Source organism: Furipterus horrens, unplaced genomic scaffold, assembly GCF_987537825.1.
Source record: "Furipterus horrens unplaced genomic scaffold, mFurHor1.1.pri manual_scaffold_17, whole genome shotgun sequence".
Taxonomy (NCBI): Eukaryota; Metazoa; Chordata; class Mammalia; order Chiroptera; family Furipteridae; genus Furipterus; species Furipterus horrens.
In genome coordinates, this window is record NW_028327187.1 from 100473402 (window position 1) to 100500546 (window position 27145).

General features: G+C 44.7%; 2 protein-coding genes across 2 annotated transcripts; both read right to left on the minus strand.

The window, feature by feature from the left end:
* Positions 1 to 6306: 6306 nt before the first annotated feature.
* On the minus strand, positions 6307 to 7350 carry LOC149991698 (melanoma-associated antigen B4-like). Its single transcript, XM_090264144.1, has one exon. The coding sequence runs from the start codon at positions 7348 to 7350 to the stop codon at positions 6307 to 6309; it is 1044 nt and encodes a 347-aa protein (XP_090120270.1).
* Positions 7351 to 17050: 9700 nt separating this feature from the next.
* LOC149991699 (melanoma-associated antigen B4-like) lies at positions 17051 to 18106 on the minus strand. Its single transcript, XM_090264145.1, has one exon. It carries the CDS (start codon positions 18104 to 18106, stop codon positions 17051 to 17053), a length of 1056 nt encoding a protein of 351 aa, XP_090120271.1.
* Positions 18107 to 27145: the final 9039 nt, after the last annotated feature.

Consider the following 27145-nt stretch of genomic DNA (forward strand, 5'->3'; position numbering starts at 1 on the left):
AGCCAGCATTCCATGACTGATGTAAAAATAGGAAACGGCAGCACAAAGCGGAGCCCAGGAAATGTGCTGTGCTGTCAGAGAAAAGAAAGTTGATACATCCTTGCTCTTCACCGGCCAGGCTTAGGGAAGTTCTCAAGCATCCACTTTCTCCCTAGAAGGACAGAGCTAGAGCTTTGTGAGACCCGACCGATCTTTCTAGGGTTTCTGAGTTTGCAAGCGTAGATGACCATATTGTCCCTGAGACTGATCTCTTCTCTCCTGCATGCGTATCTCTTATTTATTTAGGTAAGTCTATACTTTGCTAGGTAAACCAATCCAGATGTTTGGTCCCAGGGTCCTCCTTTCTGTCACTTTAGGTACGTTTTGGAGTAGGAGAACTAAGTGAATTAAGCCACCCAAGGTCAGCTGGGTGGCGTGCGCCAGTGTGAGCTCTGGGCAACTCCAGAACAGGGAGTCTAGTCCCAGCGCTGCCAGTTATTCACTGTGTGACCTCAGGTACACTAGCAGACTCTATGAGTCCGAGGTTCTGCATTTGCGAAGGGGGTTTGTTAAGGCCTGTATGGCAGTGCTTATGGATTGCGGTTACTGTATGTACAGCACGTGGCACGGTGTGTGGAATGCTTTTATCTTTTGCACAATGTCTGTTATGTCCATGATTAAGATTATTTTGCCCTGAGAAAAATACTACTCAACTTAAAGAAATCCAGTAGATATCTGAGAACGTGCGACAGTTCAGGTCATGAAACACCAAATTAGGACAAAATGTTCTTAACAAAAAAACGCTGAGTAAATTTCCCCCCATTAAATCACATTTTGAGTGTAGGTGTTTTACAGCTCAATACCACTCAGATCTTCTAAAATTTTCTTCAAAGTCTAGGTGTTTTTCCCACCTAGCTGCCCTTTCATACAAACCTCCCCTACCTTCATTAATTTCACCGTCTCCTAAAATCTACAATTACATTTTGACAAATGAGAACACCACCAAAATGACAAAAGATTTTGAATGCTGTTTTAATAGAATGGGCTATGACTCCCCTATCCACAGCAGGGAGTGCCAGCCCAATGGCTGCTGAGTTTGCAATCACAGATTATCACCCTTATTCCGCAGAAACTCCCTGGAGTTGACGTGCAAAAAACTGCTAGTGTGCGCATTGTGGTCACGTGCACTTGGCCCGGAGCACATGACGCCTTTCAATGCTGTTCAACGTGGAGATTCTCTCTGGTTTTCTCCTCACTACAAAGTAACTGCTAAAGGGAGTTTTCCATTCTGGGAGTAAGTGTCTCACCTATGATACCCACTATCTGAGGGTCTGGCCCCTGCTCACCGTTATCCCAGCCTCATCTAGCCCATCTTGCCATGAACGACACATTACCTCTCAACACACCACTTTCTGTTTCCGGTTCTCTAACTTCCTTGCCTTACAGCCTCTGCACTAGACCCCTCATCTGGAACCTCCCTCCCTGCTTCTGACTCCTTCATTGTACTGGTCCTTTAAGTCCCATTGAGTATCTCACCACGTTTTTTTACCTGAAAGTTGTTTTTAGACTCTAAATCCTATGGGCAGCGTAGGTAGGCTCTTATTTTTCTCACAACTCCTAGTATTAGCCAGGAGCCTTTTAAACAGCACATGCTAAATGAATGTTCAGATTTGTAAAAGAGTGAGTCAAACTTATTATAATTTAATTTCTTCTCCATTCTTGAATAAGCTGAACCCATCTAGATCCATACACTGCAATTTTACAAAGAAACTGAAAGGAATAAAACAAACCAAGAATTGATTACAGTTTATATATTGTTTTCACATCTCATGATTACACGGACTTCCCTGTGAGGTAACTTCCTTTTTCACAAAAATCCATATTCCAATGTTATGCTATCTTGTTCTGAAAATAGCAAATTATCCAAGGATTTTCAATTTGTTACATAATAGCAGAATTCCTATTTTTCAGCCAGATAATCACCAGTAAATGTGTGGTCCATGACATTCATAAACAGGTTTTGGGGGTAAATAATCCTCTAATTGAAAGTAACGCCATTTAAAGCAGAAAGAAACAAAAAGGACAAATCTCCAATTTACCCATATTGTACAGGAGCACAAAGATGTTATGCACAGTGCTCTCAGGAGCCCCACCTTGGCTCCTCACTGGTTAGAAGAGTGGTTGCTTTCCAGAACCACATGTGAAGACTCTACCTCAGCCTTCACTAGGATGGGAGAAATTGCTGGACATACTCTGTACAGCAAACTGGCCATGGCTGTGGTAGGGGAGCCCTGGCTGCAGCTCTGATTCTGACACTGTCTCTCTGTCTCTGTCTCTCTGTCTCTGTCTCTGTCTCAAAACCTCTTCATAATAAAATGGAATGGCACTGGGCATGATATAAGGGACATTAGCCAAAACCTCACAAATTATTTGTATACATGAGAAAACATCCCATATCAATAACAGAAATCATACTCATTCTTTTTCATAAGTATACATTGTGGACATACCATGATATAATAAAATCAATATATTGAAGATTGCCCTGGCTGGTTTAGCTCAGTGGATTGAGCGTCGGCCTGCGAGCTAAGTGTCGCTGGTTCGATCTTCCAGTCAGGGTACATCAGAGAAGGAAAACTCTGACTCCAAAAAACCTCCGCTGCCTTGCGGCATACCTCTTCAGGGGAAAGGCTAAGGGAGTAAACCCCGACAGAAAATCCGGAGCCGGAGTCCCTAAGGCGGTTTGACGTTGTAGTCAACACCGGCAACTCCTGCGGCGCACCTGAAGCCAAGCTGTATTGACTCCGTCTTTCCCTTGGATCCTTCAGCTGCGAAGAGAGGGGGGGTCTGCTGCATGGGCAACAGCAGACCCTCCATATTACCCTGCCCAGGCTCTGTAGCTTCAGCGTCATCACAAGATGTTGATTCAACACGGGAGGAGACAGATACCATGTCACTCCCGAGTCGGACTGCACAGCCATTCTCGGCGGTGCAGATAGACTCTTAAGAAGCTACACCATTGTCTCTCGAGACGGACGGCTGCCGACGAATATATTGAAGAGAATTTGTGTTTGTTTCTATTGTTGCGGGCTTGGCTTATATTTCGGTTAGTCTTAAAAGCATGGAATTACTGGGTCACAAGTAAGAGCATAGTTTTCAAGTATATTGTCAAATTCTTCAAGGTCACATTTTGATAATTTTACATCAATGTTCTTAATACTGGAAATAGTATTTTAAAGTAATATAAAGTAAAATATTGTCATACTTGTTTCATAAAAAATGTCTGAAGGTTTTGTTTCAGTTTTCATGATCTGGAAGAATTTGTGTCATGATGTGTATACGTGCAGTAGTGAAAGAATAATGTAACCAACGCCCCATGCACACTTTTCCCAGCTTCGACGAAATCAAAACATGTTCAACATTGTTTCATCTATATCCACCCTTAGCCCAGGTTATTCTGAGGCAAGCATCAAGGACGATATTTATCCTACCATGAACATTCAGAAGGTAAAGCTCCTAATTATACACATAACCACAATACCGCAAGGACTCTGGCAGTCAGAATCCCAAGATGGCCTACCGGATTCCTGACTCATGGTGTACATCTTCCAGTTATTCATCAAACACTAATTGAGGTACTGCTATGAGGAATTTAGAAGATGTAATGGGGGTCCCAAATCCCATACTCTTAAAAGGGGGATATTATCCTCCACAATCTAGACATAGTGATGTGAGTCCTTACATGGATGGAATGGGGCTTTTCCTGGTGAAAGAAATCTGAAGTCTGAGGAGGCTGTTTCCTTCTTTGCTTTGAAGATGGAAGGAGCTGCATAGCATAGCAAAGACCTAAGGGTGACCCAAGAATGACCCCTAGCCAACAGCATGCATGCAAATGCAAACCTTCGTCCTTCAATTTCCGGTAAGTGAATTCTGCCCCAAACTCGCGTGGTAGTGGATGGAGCTTCCGAGGTCCATGTGAGAACCCAGCTGCCTGATACATTGTTTCTAGAAATTCAGATATCTGACCTAGAGATGCAGCTACTGTGTGCCCTCAATTCTGACCTAAGGAGCTGTGAGATAGTAAAAGTCTGTGGTTTGAAGCTCCGAAATTTGCAGTAGTTTGTTATAGGTAATGGATCAACACTAACTTTTTATGTAATTATTTTTTCCCTTCCTGTAATTAGAACTTTTCAGGTGTCTCTAGGGCAGCTTTCACACAGGTAGTACAGTATTACTATTATTGTCTGTCCTGTACATGACATGCCCCGTCTTATTTCATTCATAACTGGAAATTGTAGCTTTTGGCCATCTCTCACCCTCGCTTCTGGCAACCAACATCGGTTCTCCATATCTGAGTTCACTTGCATGTGTGTGTCATGTATTTTAAAGGTCCCACATACGAATGATACTATATAGTATTTGTCTTTTGCTGAAAGTTGCAAGAACACCCCTTGAATATTACCATATATTTCACTTACTATAATGTCCTCAAGTTCTTCGCGTGCTTTCCCAAATGGGAGGACTTCTTGTGTTTGTGGCTGACACATCGTGTGTGCATTTGTGTGTGTGTGTGTGTGTTCGTAAGGTTGTGTATCACTTTTACTTTATCCATTTATGCAGCAGCAGGCCGTAGGTTGTTTCCATGTCTTGGAGGTAATATTGCAGTGAACATGGGAATAGAGAAATAGAAGTTCATGTTCCTTACAAAAATACCCAATAGTGGAACTGCTGGAGTGTGACAGTTTAACTTTTAACTCTTAAAGGAATATCTACACAGTCTCCCACAGGGGCTACACCAATTTATATTTCCCTCGACTGATTCACTGGTAAATAAAGGCCACCCAGGTATATGAAGATTAAATTTACAAAAAGCAAAACTGGAGTAAGGCATACACATAACTGACCAACTTTTACCTTCTTCTCCCTATGTTCTGATCCCATCTCTCTGAGTGTCGCTTTTCATGATCCTAATGTAATGGCACACTGTCTTCTTCAGGAAAACAAAAGTGATTTAAGGATTTTCAGCGTGCGTGTCGAGGAACAAAACTCTCACCCTTAAACTGGATCCGCAGCAGTCAGAGTGTGAGCCCTGTCGTTCATACACGTATACTCTGAACCTAAACAGACTTTGTGGTGATAGAACACCGCCGGAAAATTACCTCAAAATAGAAGTCAACAAGATGTCCGTGCACATCAGGAATACTGGTCAGTAGGAATTCCCATCACTACGTGAAGGCTCCACATCAGACCTCACTCACGGTGACACAAGCGACTGGATGTGACCCCGGATCAGCCATTGATCTTCCAATGGGACTAAATACTGCTTAGCAATGAGACCTAAGTGCGATGCTATCTCCACCCCCTCTTTACTTTTCAGTTGCTCCTCAGGAAGCAGCGCATCTCACCCTCTTTGGTAATGTTAGCTTCTTCTGCAATCTATAATTGCATGGACCCGTGTGTGGTCTTCTTTGCCTAAACATCCCCAATGCAAGCATGCAGACTTCCAAAAAGCTCATGCTTCGTTAACGACTGTATGAAATAAAAGCCATGAACCGAGAGGTCTGATTCACTACCGTTTATATTATCAAACATTCTTGAAATACAGAAGCAAATTCAGGTACAGAGCTTTACAATTCACATAATAGACTAAATGCAGTTAGCAAACAAGAAATGACCAAGTTTATATATGTACCATATCCACTTTATGCATCCATCTACAGATGGTTATGTAGCTTGTATCCTTGTCATGGCTGTAACAGACCAGCTGGGTACAGCGCAGCTAACATAACAAAAAGTATTGTGATAAGCACATATGGTTCAAAGGGGTTGCAGAGCAATGGGCCCGAATACCTTCGAAGTTATATAAATGTCTCATCACTATGTCGTAAACCTGAATCCAGATTAACATTCTATGCCAACAATAACTGAATAAACATTTATAACAAGTGACCAACTTTTACTTTATCTACCCTTCTGTATATCTACCTACTGTTCCCTATTAGGTCAGTGTAAACTTCTCTCACACCGCTGAAGACAGTCCTACTCTAAAGCCGCATTATCTTGTTCCGGATCACAAAAGTGACTGAAGGATTCCCAATTCGCGTTTCAAAACGGAAACTCCTACTGCTAACCTGACACAGGGCAATAAATGTATGACCCATGCCATTCGTAAACTTACATTCTGAATCAAAAAAAAAACATTCTGTCAAAAGCACATCTGCAAATGCATAACGCCCCACATAGGCAAGCTAACAAGAAATTTTGCATATTAAGAAACTATTTAACCGGCCTTTCCTTTCCCACCAGACTGAAGACTCCATCTCGATGTCACTCAGGGTGCAGGGAATGGCAGGATGTGGCTGTGGGGTGACCACCGGCCTTGGAACGACGGCCGCTCTTACGTTTGGCTTGGGCTCTGGCTTGAGCTCTTTCTTCCTCATCTTTCAAAGCCTCTTCATAAAGGCTTGGGAACGCAGTGAGCTCTTTTTCATTCATCTTGGCTATGAACTCCAGGATTTTCATCTTGCTGGTCTCAGCATGGGTTCTTGGACCCCACAGGTACTCGTAGCGTGGAGGATCTGTGTTGGGCACCCTCTGGTACACCAGGTATTCTTTCTGCAACAAAACTTCGTTGATTAGCTGCCTAGGCTCCCCAAAAATGAAGTGATGTGTTCCATCATAGACACCTATCATATTCAGGGAATCCCAGATCTCCTCCTCAGAGGCACGGTCCCCATTCAAGAGGATCACACTCAGAAGAGGCAACAGAATTCCTCTTACAGGAAATCTCCAGCCGGGGCTCAGATTCCCATAGCCAGTGTCATCTTGATCAACGACGAGGGTGTAGAAATTTCCATTGGGCTCGACTTCTTTCAATTTTAGGCCATAGGCCAGATGCATCTTCTCAGAGGCCTTGCTGAGAACCTCAGAATAGTTCTTCCTGTACCATTTGCGTACTATCTTCAGCATATCCGCCTTTTTAATGGGCGCCCCCAATTTATAGTGACACAGCAGATACTCGACTAACTTACACGCCTTCTGACTTAGGAGATTAAGGGCAAAGCTCTGAGGGGAAGGTGAGGCCTGGGGGGAACTTTTACTTTTCTCAACATGGCTTTTGGCTTTTCCAGCAGATCTTCTGCGTGAAACATGTGCAGCGGCACTGGTGGTGTCTGGGGCACTCGAAGGTGCCTGGAGAGGTGCAGCACCAGTGGAGCCAGAGGGCGTGTCCCCCAGAATGGAAGAGGAGCAGCAAGCAGCGTCTTCTTCCGCCCCTGAAGCGGCCCCAGCATCCTTAAGACTTTGGGTCTCAGCTCTCTTCTGGCGGCGTTTCTCACGAGCACTCAGCTTACTCTTGTGACCACGAGGCATGATGGCTGTTGTTCAGGACAGCAGACAAGAGTGTGGGCCAATGGACAGGTGATTTGGGCACCTGTTGGAGTGAAGATGAGAGGAGTGAGCACATTCAACAGGTAAATTCAACCTTAGGTGTTTTTTTGTTTTTTTTTTGAAGGAAGCCTCTGTAGACTTCCTTGAGGGCATTACTCCAGAGACCCCCCCCAAGGCTCCTGCTTCAGGTCAGTCCCCGGTTATGAAACCCATAGTGGAGCCAGAGAACCGTTACACAGAGTCTCAGGCTGCCTCTTACTAGCTGTGCTTTGATTTTATTCAAGTGACAGGAAGTGAATCAGCGTATCCCCCGTTGTTTGGCACGTGGGACCCCTCAGTTCACCTTTAGTATTATCATGTAAACTCTGGGCAGAGCCTGGGCATCTGCCTCTCTGTTACTCTGACGTGGACACCTCAACGCTCCCTGCGACCCAGAAGGAACTGGAGGGGAGCATCAGTCCCCCTTTGTATCGGGGGACACCAGTGCTGAGAGCTTAGTGGTTCCCCTGTTTCCTGAGCTCATGCGGATCCTCACCTGTCAGTCAAGCTCCTCACCTTGGCTCCTTGTGAGGAACTGGCACGTCTCCACTTTCTTTACTGGTGGCTGGACCTACAAACTAAGGATCTCACCTCCCTTAGACCTGAAATAGAGAAATGAAGAGGAAGCTCAATCTGACAGTCCATCCCTGACATAACCTGGGCTGGCAGGTAAAGGTTGGGAGGGACTCCTTGAGGGCCGCTTTATTCAGGGTCGTTCGGTCGCCTCACCCCTCTCCCACATCCTCAATGGGGCTCCTGATGGAGAACTGCACACAGTAAGATCTGGCCTCCCCGAGACCCAGTAAGACGATATGAAGTTGGACTTATGTCACCAAAGCACGTCCCCAAGTGTGTGGGCTGCTGGACGTAGGTTAAGGCCCTATGGTGGGTGGTTCCAAATGGAATCGCAATTCAAGTCTAAATTAGACTCCTGCCGGGGTTATAATTTCTCTCTCTCTCTTTGCTAAACTGTGGGGACTCCCCACACTGCCCTGTTTCCTTTGGGTGGTGACCAATGGGCCTGACATCTATCCTTCATGTCACCTAGCACGAGAAATAGGGCGCATTCTTTTGTCACCACGTTATGCTGTGGCACATCACCACAGTCCTGAACGGTTTCTCCGAGAAAGGTGGCGTAAATGAAACCCTGCCACCCATGACAGGTGGTTTGCCCCCTTTGACCTGATCGATCCCCTCCCTGGATGGCCTGGGAAGAAGTGAGCGCCACTCGTCGTGACGAGAAGGTCAGTCTTCCTGACCTGAAAACAGGGCTGACGTGTCAGGGGGTCCCTACTTTCTTGGCACGTTCCCCCAAGCTCTTCAGTGCCACAACCCTCAATCCCCTTAGGGACTGGCTCCTCCTTTCTGAAGTGGGCCTAGTCCACTAAACCGAGGCCCTCACATCGCTGACACCACTGCCAGAGAAAAGGAGGGGCCGGCTGGGTCTGCCAGCTCTGCTCGGGGCGCCGTTGCTGAGTTTGGGAGTTAGCGGGTGCAGCCCTCCCTTAGCAGCCGCTAGAGAAGAGGATGCTTTGTGTTTTATCTGTCCCCTCTGCCCAGCGCCTCCTAGGGGTGAGGGCGGGGCTGCTGTGCTGTGCAGGCCCCTTTCCAGGATAGAGGGGGGCTCTGAAGCACTCCGGGCCCTCATCCTGAGAACAGTTCGGACCTACAGGGCCGAGGCCTCCTGAATCGGCTCCACCCGTAGAGCAAGGACAGCCTTCTCATGAACGCATTCGGGACGGATTCAGTCCGACGGCTCTTCTGGGGTCTCTCGGAGCCGGACGGCAGGGTGCGAGGATGGAAAGGGCCCACTCTCACTCTCGCAGGGCTGCACTCAGGTCCTCACCTTGAGTTTAGAGCCGCTGGAGGATCTACCCGCAGCCGGAAAGCAGCGGTCCGTGCCCGCCAGGAAAGGCCCCCTGCTCCAAAGCGGAAGTCGGTGGGTTCTATCTGGGAGGGCTGTCCAGGGCGCCTGAAAACTGAGTGCTGCGCGGGGCCCCATGGAACCCTATTGCTTAGGAGCCGCTAGGCCCTAGGGCCTCACCCAGGGTATCGACTGTTGCGTGTACAGAGCCCGGGCTCCTCCCCGCTGTGAGCCCGGTGGGCCTGGCCGCACACCAAGTCCTCACTTTGCTGAGTTCCAGTGCGGCAGTTGGGGCGGACTGCTTCTTCTGTGCGCGCTGGGCCTTAGAGGCCTGCCCGGGGAGACGGGACCCCGTGAGGCTCCCACGGAGTGGCGGCGATCCCCTCCTTTAGCGCTGAGAGTCCTCGCTTTCCCTCGGTTGATTGCAAGGTCTTGTCTTTGCACAGCTGGCCTGGGATCCTAGTGTGCAAGGCCCTTCCCTCCCTGAGACCGCCCACGTGGAATGCGTGGACTCCTCAGTGGTAGCGCTGCTGGGTCTGTCAAGGCTAAGAAATTTCCTGGACACTACATGGCCTGTTGGCTTTTGCGGTGTCCCTTCTGGTTTTGGCACGTCCCCTCATAACACTCAGGATATTCACACAAATGGATTCCTGTTAGACACCCACTCATTCTCGTGCCAAACGGAAACCACACACAGTACATGGAGGACCTCATCTTACTCAGACTTCTTAGGCTCAATCTGCCTGACGTCTCTGCCAGGGGATTCCCAGGGATTCCCGACAGCAGAGGGGAGATTGTGAGACCTTTCATGCTGTGGGTGCTACCCTTAGTCCACTGAAGGGTCCGTACTTCGTCTGATGACCAGTCCTGTAACTTTGGCCTTTGCTTTCCTAACTCTGCTCATCTTTCATGAATGCCCCCACTTTCCTGAGAATTTCAAGTTCGAAATCGGAGTGATCTTGATAGGGTCATGATATTTCGTGCCCTCCAAGAACAGAAAACACAGGTGGGACTCTAGGACTTTAGTGTTTTGGCACGTAACTTCCTCTCTCTTCCTTACTAACGATGTTCACCATATCTGTTGTAGCCTCGGACTCCTTCGGATCTGAGATAACCCTCCTGAGCTTTTTGTTTGATCCCCGTATTTTGGGGTGATTGTTTCTTCAGCCCTGAGACACGGGAGTCCTCCAGTTCGGCTCCTGCATCTCGATTAAGTGCTTCCTGGAAAATGACACATGACAATCCCCCTATTGTAAATCTGCAGTAAATGCGCCACTATTCCATGACTGATGCGAAACGGGAAACCGCAGCACAAACCGGAGGCCAGGACACGTGCTGTGCTGCCAGAGAAAAGAAAGCTGATATATTATTTCTCCACACCAACCATACTTAACGAACATAGAAGGATAGACTCAGTTATGTTTGAGCCCTGGTTGACCTTTTCTTTTTCTTAAAAGCTTTATTTATTTATTTTTGGTGGAGGGGAAGTGAGGGTGAAAGACAGGGAGAGAAACGTAAATGTGCAACAGACATATTTATCGGATGCTTGTTGCAGGCACCTTACAAGGGACCTGGCCTGCATCCCGGGTGTGTCAGTTGATTGGGAATTGAATCAAGGACTTTTGGGTATGGGAGACAATGCCCAACCCATTGAACCACACCTGTCAGGCCCGGAATCATCTTCTCTTGGTGTCTTATACTGCGTATGTGGATGATCATATTGTCACTAAGACTCATCTTTTCTCTCCTTTACTCATCTCTCTTATCATTTTGTATCCTTATTGTTCTAGTTTTGGAATCCAGTGTTTTGGTCACAAGGTTCTCCTTTTTCTCTCTTGAGGTAAACTTCGGACTAGTAGCCATATGTGAATAAATTGACTCACGATCAGCTGGAAGGAGTGCTCTAGTGTGGGTTTTGGACAAGTACAGTCCAGGGGATGTTGTCCCAGTCTTGTCACTTATTAGCCCTGTGACCTCAGGTACGTTAGCAGGCTCAGTGAACCCAGGTTCTACATCTGAAGGGGTTTGTTAAGCCCTGTCTTTTAGAGCTGGTAAATTGTGGCTAATGTATATAAAGCATGTGGCAAAGTGTCTGGAATGCACTGATATTTTGCAAAATATCTGTGATGTCCATGGTTAGGATCATTTCAACCTCAGAAAATACCACTCACCTTAAAGCATAAAAAAAAAAAAAAAATTTCCAGGGGATATGAGAGAATATGTGCAGTTTAGTATGCAAACCAGTAAATTCATCCAAAATTTTGTTTACCGGGAACTCTGAGTAAATTTCTTCCCATTAATTCATGTTTCGAGTATGAGGGAGTTTCTCCCTTTGAATATAACTCAGACCTGCTAGAATTTGTTCCAATGTCTGAATCTTTCTTCCCTCAGAGCTGACTTTTCCTACTAACCCCCCTATCTCTGTTAATTTCACCATCACTTAAAATCTACAACTCTCTTGGGCTTTGACAAATGACAGCAACATCACCACACACTCAAAAAGATTTGATTGCCATTCTTACAAAAAGGGTTCTGACACCCTACCCGCGGCCAAAGTGTGCTAACTCAGTGCCACCTGAGCTTCCAAACACAAATTACCACTATATTTCACAGAAACGCTCTGGAGATCATATGCATGAAACGCCTACTCTGTGCAATAAGGTAAATTGTACTGGACAGGAGCAAAGGATGCCTTCCATTGCTGTCCCAAGTGCTGCCTTCCCCCTGGCTGGTTTGGCTCAGTGGATTGAGCGTCGGCCTGCGAGCTAAGTGTCGCTGGTTCGATCTTCCAGTCAGGGCACATCAGAGAAGGAAAACTCTGACTCCAAAAAACCTCCGCTGCCTTGCGGCATACCCCTTCAGGGGAAAGGCTAGGGGAGTAAACCCCGACAGAAAATCCGGAGCCGGAGTCCCTAAGGCGGTTTGACGTTGTAGTCAACACCGGCAACTCCTGCGGCGCACCTGAAGCCAAGCTGTATTGACTCCGTCTTTCCCTTGGACCCTTCGGCTGCGAAGAGAGGGGGGGTCTGCTGCATGGGCAACAGCAGACCCTCCATATCACCCTGCCCAGGCTCTGTAGCTTCAGCTCCACTGGAGAGGACATTCCAGCGTCATCGCAAGATGTCGATTCAACACGGGAGGAGACAGATACCGTGTCACTCCCGAGTCGGACTGCACAGCCATTCTCGGCGGTGCAGATAGACTCTTAAGAAGCTACACCGTCGTCTCTCGAGACGGACGGCTGCCGCCGCCGACGACTCATCATTACACAGTAACTGGTAAGGGGAGCTTTCGTTCTGCGAGTGTCTCACCTTTGATAGCCACTCTGTGAGGGTCTGGCCCCTGCTCACCGTTATTGCAGCCTCCTGTAGCACACCCTGCTGTGAATGTCACATCACCTCTCATCTCACGACTTTCAGCTTCCCGTTCTCTAGCTTCCTTTCCTTACAGCCTCTTAAGTAGACCCCTGATCTGGAACCTCCCTCCCTGCTTCTGACCCCTAATTGTACTGGTCCTTTAAATCCTTTTGAATATGTCACCGCGCTTTCTACATGACAGCTGCTCTTGGACTCTAATTCCTATGGGCAGCGCAGGTAGGCCCTATTTTTCTGAGCATTCCGAGTAGTAATCAGAAGCCTTTTAAACAACACATGCTAAATTATGTCTCGACCTGTAAAGAGTGAGTGTACAAGAACTCAAACTTACTATGATTTAATTTCTTCTACATTCTTGAATAAGCTGAGCCAATCCAGATCCATATACTGCAATTTCACAAAAAAAGTGAATGGAATAAAACAAACCCAGGATTGATTACAGGTCGAATTTTTTCACATCTCATGATCACACAGACCTTACGGTGAAATAATTTCCTTTTTCACAAAAATCCATATTCCAATGTTATGGAATTACAGGAAATTATTCAAGGCTTTTCATTTGTTACATAACAGCAGAATTCCTATTTTTCAACCAGATAATCTCCGATAAATGTGTGATCCAATGCATTTATAAACTTAGGTTTTCAAGGTAAGTATTCCTCTAAATGAAATTAAGGACACTTAAGATAGAAGGTAAGATTCCAATTAACCCGTTCTGTACAGAAACACAGAGATGTTATGCACTGTCTTAGCTCTTCACTTGTTTGCAGAATGGCTGCTTTCTTTAACTGCAAAGTGACACTGTACCTCAGAAGTTCACTAGGGATGGGAGGAGTTTCGGGACATGCTCTGGACAGAAAAGTGGCCACGGCAGCAGTAGTGGAGGCCTGGCTTCAGCTCTGACTCGTGCTCTCCCATTTCTCTCTCTCTCTAAAACCTCCTCCTAAGGAAGTGGGAAGACACCGAGCATGGTGTCATGGACATTAGCCCGAAAAAATCACAAATTACATGTATATATAAGAAAACAAAAAGATCCTACTCATGCTTATTTACAACTATGGAGTACACTGTGTATATACGATGATGTGTTTTAAATAAACATATTGATGAACATTTACGTATTTTCCTGTTGTTTGGGGCATGTATTCAGGGTGATCTTAAAAACATGAAATTACTGGGCCACAGATAAATGCATAGCTTTCTTAATATATCGTCAAAGCCGCAAGTTTGCATTTTCAGAATGTGTGTCTCAATGTTCTTAAGTAATATTGGAATTGAGTAGTATTGTTAAGCTATCTAATAATAAATTAATTATGACCTACCTCTACCTGGTCTAAGTAACGTTGTCATACTTATTTAATAAGAAAAAGTTTGGAAGCTTTGTTTTAATTTCTCTGCGTTGGAATAATTCATGGCACGAAATGTATACATTTGCAGTAGCGAGAGAATAATGTAATCAACGCTCCACACACTCATTTCTCAGCTCTGGCTAAATCGCCACACCGCCAACCTTGTCTCATCTAAATCCACTCTCAGCCCTTAGGTTATTCTGAGGCAAGCATCAGGGACAATATTTATCGTACCATGAACATTGAGAGGGTAAAGCTCCTAATTAAAAACATAACCACAATTCCGCAAGGACACCGGCAGTCAGAATTCCAAGAGGTCCTACCGGATTCCTGATGCATGGTGTACATCTTCCAGTTATTCATCAAACATGAATCGAGGTACTGCTATGAGGAATTTAGGAGATGTAATTGAGTTCCGAAATCTGATATTTCTAAAATGGGGATATTATCCTCCACGATCTAGACATAGTGAGTCCTTACATGCAATGGAGTTTTTCCTGGCCAAAGAAGTCCGAAGTGTGAGGGGGCGGTTTCCTTCCTGGCTTTCAAGATGGAAGGAGCTGCATAGCAGAGCAAAGACCTAAGGGTGACCCGAGAATGACCTCTAGCCAACAGCATGCATGCAAATGCGAACCTTCGTCTTTCAGTTTCCGGTAAGTGAATTCTGCCCCAAACACGCGTGGTAGTGGATGGAGCTTCTGAGGTCCTTGTGAGAACCCAGCTGCCTGATACATTGTTTCTAGAAATTCAGATATCTGACCTACAGATGCAGCTACTGTGTGCCCTCAATTCTGACCTAAGGAGCTGTGAGATAGTAAAAGTCTGTGGTTTGAAGCTGTGAAATTTGCAATAATTTTTTATAAAGTTAATCAACACAAACTTTTTATGAAATTCTTTTTTCCCTTCCTGTAATTAAAACTTTTAAGGTGTCTCTAGGGCAGCTTTCACACAGGTAGTACAGTATTAATATTATTGCTTGTCCTGTACATGACAAGCCCCGTCTTATTTAATTCGTAACTGGAAATGTGTAGCTTTTGGCCATCTCTCACCCTCGCTTCTGGCAATCCCCATCGGTTCTCCATATCTGAGTTCACTTGCATGTGTGTGTCATGTATTTTAAAGGTCCCACATACGAATGATACTATATAGTATTTGTCTTTTGCTGAAAGTTGCAAGAACACCCCTTGAATATTACCATATATTTCACTTAGCATAATGTCCTCAAGTTCTTCACGTGTTTTCCCAAATGGGAGGACTTCTTGCGTTTGTGGCTGACACATCGTGTGTGCGTTTGTGTGTGTTTGCAAGGGTGTGTATCCCTTTTACTTTATCCATTTATTCACCAGTGGGCACGTAGGTTGTTTCCATGTCTTGGCAATAATGTTGCAGTGAACATGGAGACAGAGACATAGTACTTCATGTTCTTGACAAAAATACCCAATAGTGGAACTGCTGGAGTGTGACAGTTTAACTTTTAAGTCTTTAAGGAACATCTACACAGTCTCCCACAGAGGCTACACCAATTTAGATTTCTCTCGACTCATTCACTGGTAAATAAAGTAAGGACATCCAGGTATATGAAGATTAAGTTTACAAAAAGCAAAACTGGAGTAGGGCAAACAGATAACTGACATACTTTTACCTTCTTCTCCCTATGTTCTGATCCCATCTCTCTGAGTGTCGCTTTTCATGATCCCAATGTAATGGCACACTGTCTTCTTCAGGAAAACAAAAGGGATTTAAGGATTTTCAGTGTGCGTCTCAAGGAACAAAACTCTCACCCTTAAACTGGATCCACAGCAGTCAGAGTGTGAGCCCTGTCATTCATACACGTATACTCTGAACCTAAACAGACTTCGTGTTGATAGAACACCGCCGGAAAATTACCTCAAAATAGAAGTCAACAAGATGTCCGTGCACATCAGGAATACTGGTCAGTAGGAATTCCCATCACTATGTGAAGGCTCCACATCAGATCTCACTATGGGTGACACAAGCGACTGGATGTGACCCCGGATCAGCCATTGATCTTCCAATGGGACTAAATACTGCTTAGCAATGAGACCTAAGTGCTATGCTATCTCCACCCCCTCTTTACTTTTCAGTTGCTCCTCAGGAAGCAGAGCATCTCACCCTCTTTGGTAATGTTAGCTTCTTCTACAATCTATAATTGCATGGACCCGTGTGTGGTCTTCTTTGCCTAAGCATCCCCAATGCAAGCATGCAGACTTCCACAGAGCTCATGCTCCGTTAACGACCGTATGAAATAAAAGCCATGAACCGAGAGGTGTGATTCACTACCATTTATATTATCAAACATTCTTGAAAAACAGAAGGAGATTCAGGTACATAGCTTTACAACTGGTACAACGATGCACTAAGTGCAGTTAGCAAACAAGAAATGACCAACTTTATATATGTACCACATCCCCCTTACGCATCCATCTACAGGCGGTCATGCAGTTGGTGTCCTTGTCATGGCTGTAACAGACCAGCTGGGTACAGCACAGGTAACACAGCAAAGAGTATTGTTATAACACATATGGTTCAAATGGTTGCAGAGCAATGGGGGTGAACACCTTGGAAGTTATATAAATGTCTCATCACTATGTTGTACACCTGAATCCAAATTAACATCCTATGCCAACAGTAATTGTATAAACATCTGTAACGAGGCTACCTTTAACTTTATCTATCTATCCTTCTGTATATCTACCTACTGTTCCCTATTAGGTCAGTGTAAACTTCTTTCACATCGCTAAAGATAGTCTTACCCTAAAGCCGCATTATCTTGTTCTGGATCACAAAAGTTACTGAAGGATTCCCAATTTACATTTCGAAAAGGAAACTCCTACTGCCAACTGACGCAGGGCAATAAATGTGTGACCCATGCCACTCATAAACTTACATTCTGAATCCTAAAGAAACATTCTGTCAAAAGAACATTTGCAAATGCAAAAAACCCCACACAGGCAAGCTAACAAGAAATTTTGCATAGTAAGAAACTGTGTCACCGGCCTTTCCTTTCCCACCAGACTGAAGACTCCATCTGGATGTCACTCAGGGTGCGGGGAATGGTGGGATGTGGCTGTGGGGCGACCACCAGTCTTGGAACGACGGCCGGTCTTACGTTTGGCTTGGGCTCTGGCTTCGGCTCTGGCTTGAGCTCTTTCTTCCTCATCTTTCAAAGCCTCTTCATAAAGGCCTGGGAACGCAGTGAGCTCTGTTTCACTGATCTTGGCCAGGAACTCCAGGATTTTCATCTTGCTGGTCTCAGCATGGGTTCTTGGACCCCACAGGTACTCGTAGCGTGGAGGATCTGTGTTGGGCACCCTCTGGTACACCAGGTATTCTTTCTGCAACAAAACTTCGTTGATTAGCTGCCTGGGCTCCCCAAAAATGAAGTGATGTGTTCCATCATAGACACCTATCTTATTCAGGGAATCCCAGATCTCCTCCTCAGAGGCACGGTCCCCATTCAAGAGGATCACACTCAGAAGAGGCAACAGAATTCCTCTTACAGGAAATCTCCAGCCGGGACTCAGATTCCCATAGCCAGGGTCATCTTGATCATCGACGAGGGTGTAGAAATTTCCATTGGGCTCGACTTCTTTCAATTTTAGGCCATAGACCAGATGCATCTTCTCAGAGGCCTTGCTGAGAACCTCAGAATAGTTCTTCCTGTACCATTTGCGTACTATCTTCAGCATATCCACCTTTTTCATGGGCTCTCCCAATCTATACTGACACAGCAGGTACTGTACCAACTTACACGCCTTCTTATTTAGGAGATCTAGGGCAAAGCTCTGAGGGGAAGGTGAGGCCTGGGGGGAACTTTTACTTTTCTCAACATGGCTTTTGGCTTTTCTAGCAGATCTTCTGCGTGAAACACGTGCAGCGGCACTGGTGGTGTCTGGGGCACTCGAAGGTGCCTGGAGAGGTGCAGCACCAGTGGAGCCAGAGGGCGTGTCCCCCAGAACAGAAGAGGAGCAGCAAGCAGCGTCTTCTTCCTCCCCTGTAGCGGCCCCAGCATCCTTAAGACTTTGGGTCTCAGCTCTCTTCTGGCGGCGTTTCTCACGAGCACGCAGCTTACTCTTGTGACCACGAGGCATGATGGCTGTTGTTCAGGACAGCAGACAAGAGTGTGGGCCAATGGACAGGTGATTTGGGCACCTGTTGGAGTGAAGATGAGAGGAGTGAGCACATTCAACAGGTAAATTCAACCTTAGGTGTTTTTTTGTTTTTTTTTTGAAGGAAGCCTCTGTAGACTTCCTTGAGGGCATTACTCCAGAGACACCCCCAAGGCTCCTGCTTCAGCTCAGTCCCCGGTTATGAATCCCATAGTGGAGCCAGAGAACCGTTACACAGAGTCTCAGGCTGCCTCTTACTAGCTGTGCTTTGATTTTATTCAAGTGACAGGAAGTGAATCAGCGTATCCCCCGTTGTTTGGCACGTGGGACCCCTCAGTTCACCTTTAGTATTATCGTGTAAACTCTGGGCAGAGCCTGGGCATCTGCCTCTCTGTTACTTTGACGTTGACACCTCAACGCTCCCTGCGACCCAGAAGGAACTGGAGGGGAGCATCAGTCCCCCTTTGTATCGGGGGACACCAGTGCTGAGAGCTTAGTGGTTCCCCTGTTTCCTGAGCTCATGCGGATCCTCACCTGTCAGTCAAGCTCCTCACCTTGGCTCCGTGTGAGGACCAGGCACGTCTCCACTTTCTTTAACTGGTGGCTGGACCTACAGACTAAGGATCTCACCTCTCTTAGACCTGAAATAGAGAAATGAAGAGGAAGCTCAATCTGACAGTCCATCCCTGACATAACCTGGGCTGGCAGGTAAGTGTTGGGAGGGACTCCTTGAGGGCTGCTCTATTCAGGGTCGTTCGGTCGCCTCACCCCTCTCCCACATCCTCAGTGGGGCTCCTGATGGAGAACTGCACACAGTAGGATCTGGCCTCCCCGAGACCCAGTAAGACGATATGAAGTTGGACTTAATGTCACCAAAGCACGTCCCCAAGTGTGTGGGCTGCTGCACGTAGGTTAAGGCCCTATGGTGGGTGGTTCCAAATGGAATCGCAATTCAAGTCTAAATTAGACTCCTGCCGGGGTTATAATTTCTCTCTCTCTCTTTGCTAAACTGTGGGGACTCCCCACACTGCCCTGTTTCCTTTGGGTGGTGACCATTGGGCCTGACATCTATCCTTCATGTCACCTAGCACGAGAAATAGGGCGCATTCTTTTGTCACCACGTTATGCTGTGGCACATCACCACAGTCCTGAACGGTTTCTCCGAGAAAGGTGGCGTAAATGAAACCCTGCCACCCATGACAGGTGGTTTGCCCCCTTTGACCTGATCGATCCCCTCCCTGGATGGCCTGGGAAGAAGTGAGCGCAACTCGTCGTGGCGAGAAGGTCAGTCTTCCTGACCTGAAAACAGGGCTGACGTGTCAGGGGGTCCCTACTTTCTTGGCACGTTCCCCCAAGCTCTTCAGTGCCACAACCCTCAATCCCCTTAGGGACTGGCTCCTCCTTTCTGAAGTGGGCCTAGTCCACTAAACCGAGGCCCTCACATCCCTGACACCACTGCCAGAGAAAAGGAGGGGCCGGCTGGGTCTGCCAGCTCTGCTCGGGGCGCCGTTGCTGAGTTTGGGAGTTAGCGGGTGCAGCCCTCCCTTAGCAGCCGCTAGAGAAGAGGATGCTTTGTGTTTTATCTGTCCCCTCTGCCCAGCGCCTCCTAGGGGTGAGGGCGGGGCTGCTGTGCTGTGCAGGCCCCTTTCCAGGATAGAGGGGGGCTCTGAAGCACTCCGGGCCCTCATCCTGAGAACAGTTCGGACCTACAGGGCCGAGGCCTCCTGAATCGGCTCCACCCGTAGAGCAAGGACAGCCTTCTCATGAACGCATTCGGGACGGATTCAGTCCGACGGCTCTTCTGGGGTCTCTCGGAGCCGGACGGCAGGGTGCGAGGATGGAAAGGGCCCACTCTCACTCTCGCAGGGCTGCACTCAGGTCCTCACCTTGAGTTTAGAGCCGCTGGAGGATCTACCCGCAGCCGGAAAGCAGCGGTCCGTGCCCGCCAGGAAAGGCCCCCTGCTCCAAAGCGGAAGTCGGTGGGTTCTATCTGGGAGGGCTGTCCAGGGCGCCTGAAAACTGAGTGCTGCGCGGGGCCCCATGGAACCCTATTGCTTAGGAGCCGCTAGGCCCTAGGGCCTCACCCAGGGTATCCACTGTTGCGTGTCCAGAGCCCGGGCTCCTCCCCCCTGTGAGCCCGGTGGGCCTGGCCGCACACCAAGTCCTCACTTTGCTGAGTTCCAGTGCGGCAGTTGGGGCGGACTGCTTCTTCTGTGCGCGCTGGGCCTTAGAGGCCTGCCCGGGGAGACGGGACCCCGTGAGGCTCCCACGGAGTGGCGGCGATCCCCTCCTTTAGCGCTGAGAGTCCTCGCTTTCCCTCGGTTGATTGCAAGGTCTTGTCTTTGCACAGCTGGCCTGGGATCCTAGTGTGCAAGGCCCTTGCCTCCCTGAGACCGCCCACGTGGAATGCGTGGACTCCTCAGTGGTAGTGTTGCTGGGTCCACCAGGGCTAAGGACATTCCTAACCCTATGTGGCCTGTCTGCTTTTTGGGGTGCTCCCTCTGGTTTTGGCACTTCTCCCCGTAACACTCAGAATATTCACATAGATGGATTCTTGTTAGCGACCCAGTCATCCCCTCTACCAAACGAAAACCGCACACAGTACACAGAGGCCCTCACCTGCCTGACACTTCTCAGGTTCAAATCAGGCTGTAGTCTCTGCCATGGGCTTCCCAGGGTGACAGAAGAGATTTTGTGAGATCTCCTTTCATGCTGTGGATGCTACCCTTAGTCCACTTCAGGGTCCTTACTTTGATAGATGGCCAGTCCTGTAACTTTGGCCTTTGCTTTCCTAACTCTGCTCATCTTAAGTTAATGTCCCATTTTCCTGAGTATTCCAAGTTGGAAATCAGGGTGATCCTCATATGATCATGGTCCTTGGAGGCCCCATAGGGGTACGACTCTAGGACCTTAGTGTTCTGGCTGATCCCTTATAGTTTTTCTTACTTAAGATCTGCCTTTTCTTTCAGAGCCTCAGACTCCTAGTGAACTGATATACCCTCTTAGGTTACTGTTTGATCCTTACATTTTGGGATGATTGTTTTCTCAGCTCTCAGTCATGGGAGTTCTAGACTTGGCTTCTGTCTGTTGATTAAAGGCTTCTTGGTAAGTGACACATCCCTGCTAACACTTGAGCAGTTTGCTTATTGCAAATCTGCAGAAAATGGGCCCCCTTCCATGAGTGATAGAAAATCAGGAAACTACAGCACATATAGGAGCCCAAGACATGTGCTGTGCTGTCAGAGAAAAGAAAGTTGATATATTCTTTCTCTTTATCAGCCAGACTTAAGGAGCATAGAAGGAAAGAACCTGATGTGTGTGAGCCCTGGTTCATATTTTGACAGTATCTAATATTATATATGTAGCTGATCATATTGTCTCTAAGCATGATCTCTTCTCTCCTTTATTAATATCTCTTATTTATTTGGGCATTCTTATTGCTCTTGTTATGTAATACATCCAGCGTTTTTGGTTACATGGTCCTCTCTTTTATCATTTGAACTATACTTTGGAGTAGTAGACGTAAGTGGATTAACTGACTCATGGTCAGCTGGAAGGAGTGCTCTAGTGTGAGCTCCAGGCAAATCCAGTCCAGGGATTCTAGTACCAGTTCTGTCACTTATTTGTTGTCTTTGAGTCTCAGGTTCTGCATTTCTCATGTGCTTTTGTTAATCTCTCTAGTTAGTGGATTGTGGTTAATATATGTAAAGCATGTGTACAGTGCCTGTAATGCATTGAGATTTTGCACAATATGTGTTATGTCTATGATTATGATTATTTCAAACCCAGAATATATCATTTTCCTTAAAGGAATAAAAAAACATTAAGTAGATACCACAGAATGTGTGCCACTGTAGTACAGGGAACACCAAATCAGTCCAAAATGCTGTTTGCAAAGAAACTCTGAGTAAATTGCCTCCCATTAAATCATATTTTGAATGTAGGAGTGTTTCTTCTAGCTGAATACAAGTCAAATCTGCTAAAATTTGGTTCATAAGCTGACTTTCTTCCCACCTTGGTGCTCTTTTATACAAACTTTTCCTGTCTTCATTAATTTCAAATCTACTCCTGTCTTAGAGTTTACCAAATGGCAACAACAACAGCAGCAACAACACAACAAAAATATTTTGAATGCCATTTTCATAGAATGGGCTCTGATCCCTAACACACAGCAAAGAATGCCAGCCCAATGGCTTCTGAGTTTCCATCACAGATGATCTCCACTATTTAATAGATACTCTGTGGAGATGAAATGCATACAACACCTTGTCTGTTCAGTGTGGTCACGTATACTAGAACAGGAGCACAAGATGCATTCCATCCTTGCCCCAAGTGGAGATTCTCTTTGGTTTACTCTTAATTCCAAAATAACTGGTAAGGGTAGTTTTTCATTGTTAATATGTCTTTCAACTCTGAGACCCACTATCTAAGGGTCTGGCTCCTGCCCACCATTATCACAGCCTCATCTAGCCCACCCTGCTGTTAACTTCATTTACCTCCCATTGCATGACTTTGACTTTCCTGGTATTTAACTACCTCGCCAGACAGCATCTATACTAGACCCCTAATATGGAAACTCCTGCCTTGCTTTTGACCCCTTAATTTTACTGGTCCTCTAGTTCTGATGGAAGAATCTGACCGCTTACTTTACACGAAGACTTTAAAATCTTATAAGCAGTGAAGGCAGGGTCTATTTCTCTTAGCATCCCCAATACTAGTCTGGATCCTTCCAAAGAGCAGATGCTAAATTAATATTTGGACATTTAAAGAGCAAGTGTACAAGAAATCAGTCTTATTATGACTTAATTTCTCCCACATCCTTAAATGATCTAATTCACATCCATATACTTCAATTTTACAGAGTCTAATAGGAATAAAACAAATGAAGTAAATATGTTTTCCATTTTTTTCCATTCTCATGATAACACAGACTTTACTGTGTGGTAATATGCCCCCCCCTTTTTACAATAATCCATATTCCAATGCTATGGTATCTTATTCTGAATGACAGGAATTGATCCAATTTAAAATTTTTACATAATACTAGAATTCCTATTTTTCAATTTCTTAATCTGTAATAAATGTGTGATCCATGTCACACATATACCTGGGTTCTGGAGCTAAATAAACCTCTAATTGAAAGGAACAACATTTAAAATAGAAAAAAGAAAAGATAAATCTCCAATTTACCCATATTGTAGAGTAACTCAGACACATTATGCACTGCATTTGCAGGAGCCCCACCTTGGCTCCTCACTAGTTAGAAGAGTGGCTTCTTTGTTTAGCCACAACATGAAGACTTTGCCTCAGAACTCACTAGGGATGGAGTTTTGGAACATGCCTTGGATAACGAACTGGCCATGGCAGCGGTAGGGGATCCCTGGTTGAAGCTATCAGTGTAGATATACCATGCCTTTTTAATCCATATATAGATGAGCATTTATATATTTTATCTCTGAGTGTGACTTAAAGGTAAATCTTCAAAAGTGGAATTACTGGGTTACTGGTAAATGAATAGTTTTGTTACATATTGTCAAATTTTAAAAGTTAACATTTTGAGAAATTTTGCATGAATGTTCTTAAGTAATATGGAAAATAAGTAACATCCTTAAGTAATATAATAATAAACTAAGTAATTCTGAGCTACCTTTACCTGGTCTATATAATAATGTTATATATGTTTCATTAAAATTTTTGGAAGTTTTCCTGGCCGGTGTGGTTCAGTAGATTGAGTGCTGGCCTATGAAACCAAAGGATTGCTGGTTTGATTCCCAGTCAGGCACATGCCTGGGTTGCAGGCCAGGTACCCAGCTGGGGCCATGCAAGAAGCAACCACAAATTGATGTTTATCCCCCTTTCTTTCTCCCTCCTTCCCCTTATCTCTAAAATTAAATAAAATCTTTAAAAATTTTTTGGAAGTTTTGATTGATTTTAAATGCTCTAGAATAGCTTGTGTGATGAAACTGATAACATTTTCAGCATAAGAGAATAATGTAATCAATGTCCCAGGGGTTCATTTCCCAGCTTCAGCAATATCAACACATGGCCAATCTTGTCTATATCTACACTCAACCTCCAAGTTATTTTGAGGTAAACATCAATAACAATATTTATCCTATTATGTACTTTTAATGGTTAAACCTTCTTATTACAAACATAATCCCAATACCAGGACACTGGCAGTCAGATCCCCAAGATGGCCTACCAGATTCCTGACTCCTGGTGTACACACATCTTCCAGTTAATTGATGAAACAGGAATCTAGGTGCTGCTATGAGGGTTTAGCAGATGTGACTGAGGTCCCAAATCTGATATGCTTAAAATAGGGAGATTATCCTCCATGGACCAAACCAAACGAGGTGAATCCTTAAATGGGTTGGGGCTTTTCCTGGCAAGCAAAATCCAGAGAGTGAGGGTGGTTTTCCATTGCTGCCTTTGAAGATGGAAGGAGCTGCAAAGCATAGCAAAGACCTAAGAGTGACCTAAGAATGACTCCTAGCTAACAGCATTCAAGCAAATGGACACCTTAGTCATTCAATTTCCAGTAGGTAAATTCTGCCTCCAAAATGCATGGTATTAGAAGGAGCTCCTGAGCTCCACATGAGAACCAAGTTACCAGATGCATTGATTGCAGTGTTGTGAGATTTCTGAACTAGGAACCCAGCTACTCCACGCCCAACTTTTGACCTACGAACTGTGAGATACTAAATGTCTGTAGGTTGAAACTACTAAATTTGTGGTAATTTGTCATAAAATATTGTAACATATACATTGGATAACTTTTATCTACAGATTTTTTCCCCTTATAATTAGATCTTTTGAGATGTCCTCTCTTGGCTATGTTCACATATCTAATATAGTATATTAATTATTACTGTTCATTCTGTACATTATACCCCAAGAGTTATTTAATAACTGGAAGTTTGTACCTTTTGGCCACCTTCACCAATTTCACCCACCTTCCACCCCACCTCTTCCGGCAAGCACCAATCTGTTCGATCTATGAGTTAATTTTTAAGTATGTGTTATAAAGATCCCACATGTAAGTGATACCATACAGTATTTGTGTCTGTATGTTGAAGTTCCTAATGAAAGAACACCACTTGAAAATTACTACTTATTTAACCTAGCATGTGCTGTCACAAATATTAGGAATTCTTTTTTTATGGTTGAATGTTATATCTTTTTCTCTCTCTTTGCATGTGTGTATCACATTTTCTTTATACATTCACTCATTAAGGTTATGTAAGTTGTTTCCATGTCTTGGCTACTGTAACTAATGTTGCAATGAACATGGAGGTACAAATATCCCTTCAAGTTAGTAATTTTGTTTACATAAATACCCAATAGTGGAATTGCTGCATAATATGGTAGTTCTATTTTGAACTATTTGAGCCATCTCTGTACTGTCTTCCATAGTGGCTGCATCAATTTACATTCTCCTAAACTCGTTCATTTTTGAATAGTCTAAGGACATCCAGGTATATAACTTTTAAATTTAGGAAAAGACTGAATGGAGTAAAGCAAACACACAAGCAACCAACTTTTATATTTTTCTACCTCTCTATGGTCTGATCTCATCTATTTTTGTTTGAGTTTTTTCATATTACCAAAAATCAGCCAAATGTAATGGCATGCTGTCTTCTTCAGGATCACAAAAGTGATTTAAGGATTTTCCACGTGTATTTCAGAATACAAAACTCTTACTCCTAAACCTGATACACAACAATAAGCGTGTGAGCACTATAATTCATACTTACATTCTGAACCTAAACAGATTTTGTTGATAGAACCACTTGAAAATTACCTCAAAATTTAAGTCAACAAGATATCCGTGCACATCAGGAATACTGGTCAACAGGGATTTCCAACCAGAATGTGAAGGCTCCACATCAGACCTCACTTAGGGTGAGAGAAGCAAATTGATATGGCCCTAGATTATCCATTAACTTCCTACGGGGACTAAATTCTGGTTAGCAATGAGAGCTAATTGACATGCTATCTCCACCTCCTGTTTACCCTCCTTTTCCTTTGTTCCATATGAAAAAAAGTGTACCTCACCCTCTTTTGTAATGTTAACTTCTTCTACATTCTATATTTGCATGAGCAGGGGCAGGGTCTTCTTTGCATAAACATCACCAGTGCAAGCATGTAGAAATCCAAAGAGCTCATGCTCCGTTAACGACTGTATGAAATAAAAGTCATGAACTGAGAGGTCTGATTCACTAGCACTTATATTATCAAACATTCTTGAAAACCATAAGCAAATCGAGGTATATATCTTTCCAACTTGCACAATGAAAGACTAAATGTAGTAAGGCAAATAAAAAGTGAACAGTTCTATATATGTATCACATCTTCTTTATCCAGTAGTCTTCATATGGACACATAGTTTGTGTCCATGTCTTGGCTGTAACAGATCATGCTGGGTACAACATAAGTAATAAAGTAAATAACATTGTAATAAGTACATATGGTTCAGATGGGTACTAAACTTATGACAGTGAACACTTTGTACATTATATAAATGTCTAATCAATATGTCCCCCACCTAAAATATAATATTGTATGTCAACTGTAATTAAAGTTTTTAAGTGGACAATTTTTATATTATTCATCTATATATTTATCTATTTACTGCTTCCTACTGTTTTAATGTAAACTTCTTTCACATCTCAAAAGATATTCTTATCCTAAACGCATGTTAACTTATTCTGGAGAACAAAAGTGATTGAAGGATTACCAATTTGTATTTCAAAACCAAAACTCTTATTCCTAACCTGATAAATAGCATTAATGTGCGATCCATGTCCTCATAAACTTATATTCTAAATCTAAATAAAACATTCTGTCTAAACACCACCACTTGAAAATGTAAAGAAACAAAAAACAAAAAATAACCCCCAAGGTAAGCCAACAAAATATTTTGCATATTAGGAAACTGCTTAACAGGCTTTTCCAACCAAAAAGTGAAGACTCTACCTCGACGTTACTCAGGGTGAGAGTAGTGGCTGGATGTGG

Bases quoted from the DNA above. Each gene is read 5' to 3' on its own strand.
- LOC149991698 (XM_090264144.1), bottom strand. From the start codon at position 7,350: ATGCCTCGTGGTCACAAGAGTAAGCTGAGTGCTCGTGAGAAACGCCGC.
- LOC149991699 (XM_090264145.1), bottom strand. From the start codon at position 18,106: ATGCCTCGTGGTCACAAGAGTAAGCTGCGTGCTCGTGAGAAACGCCGC.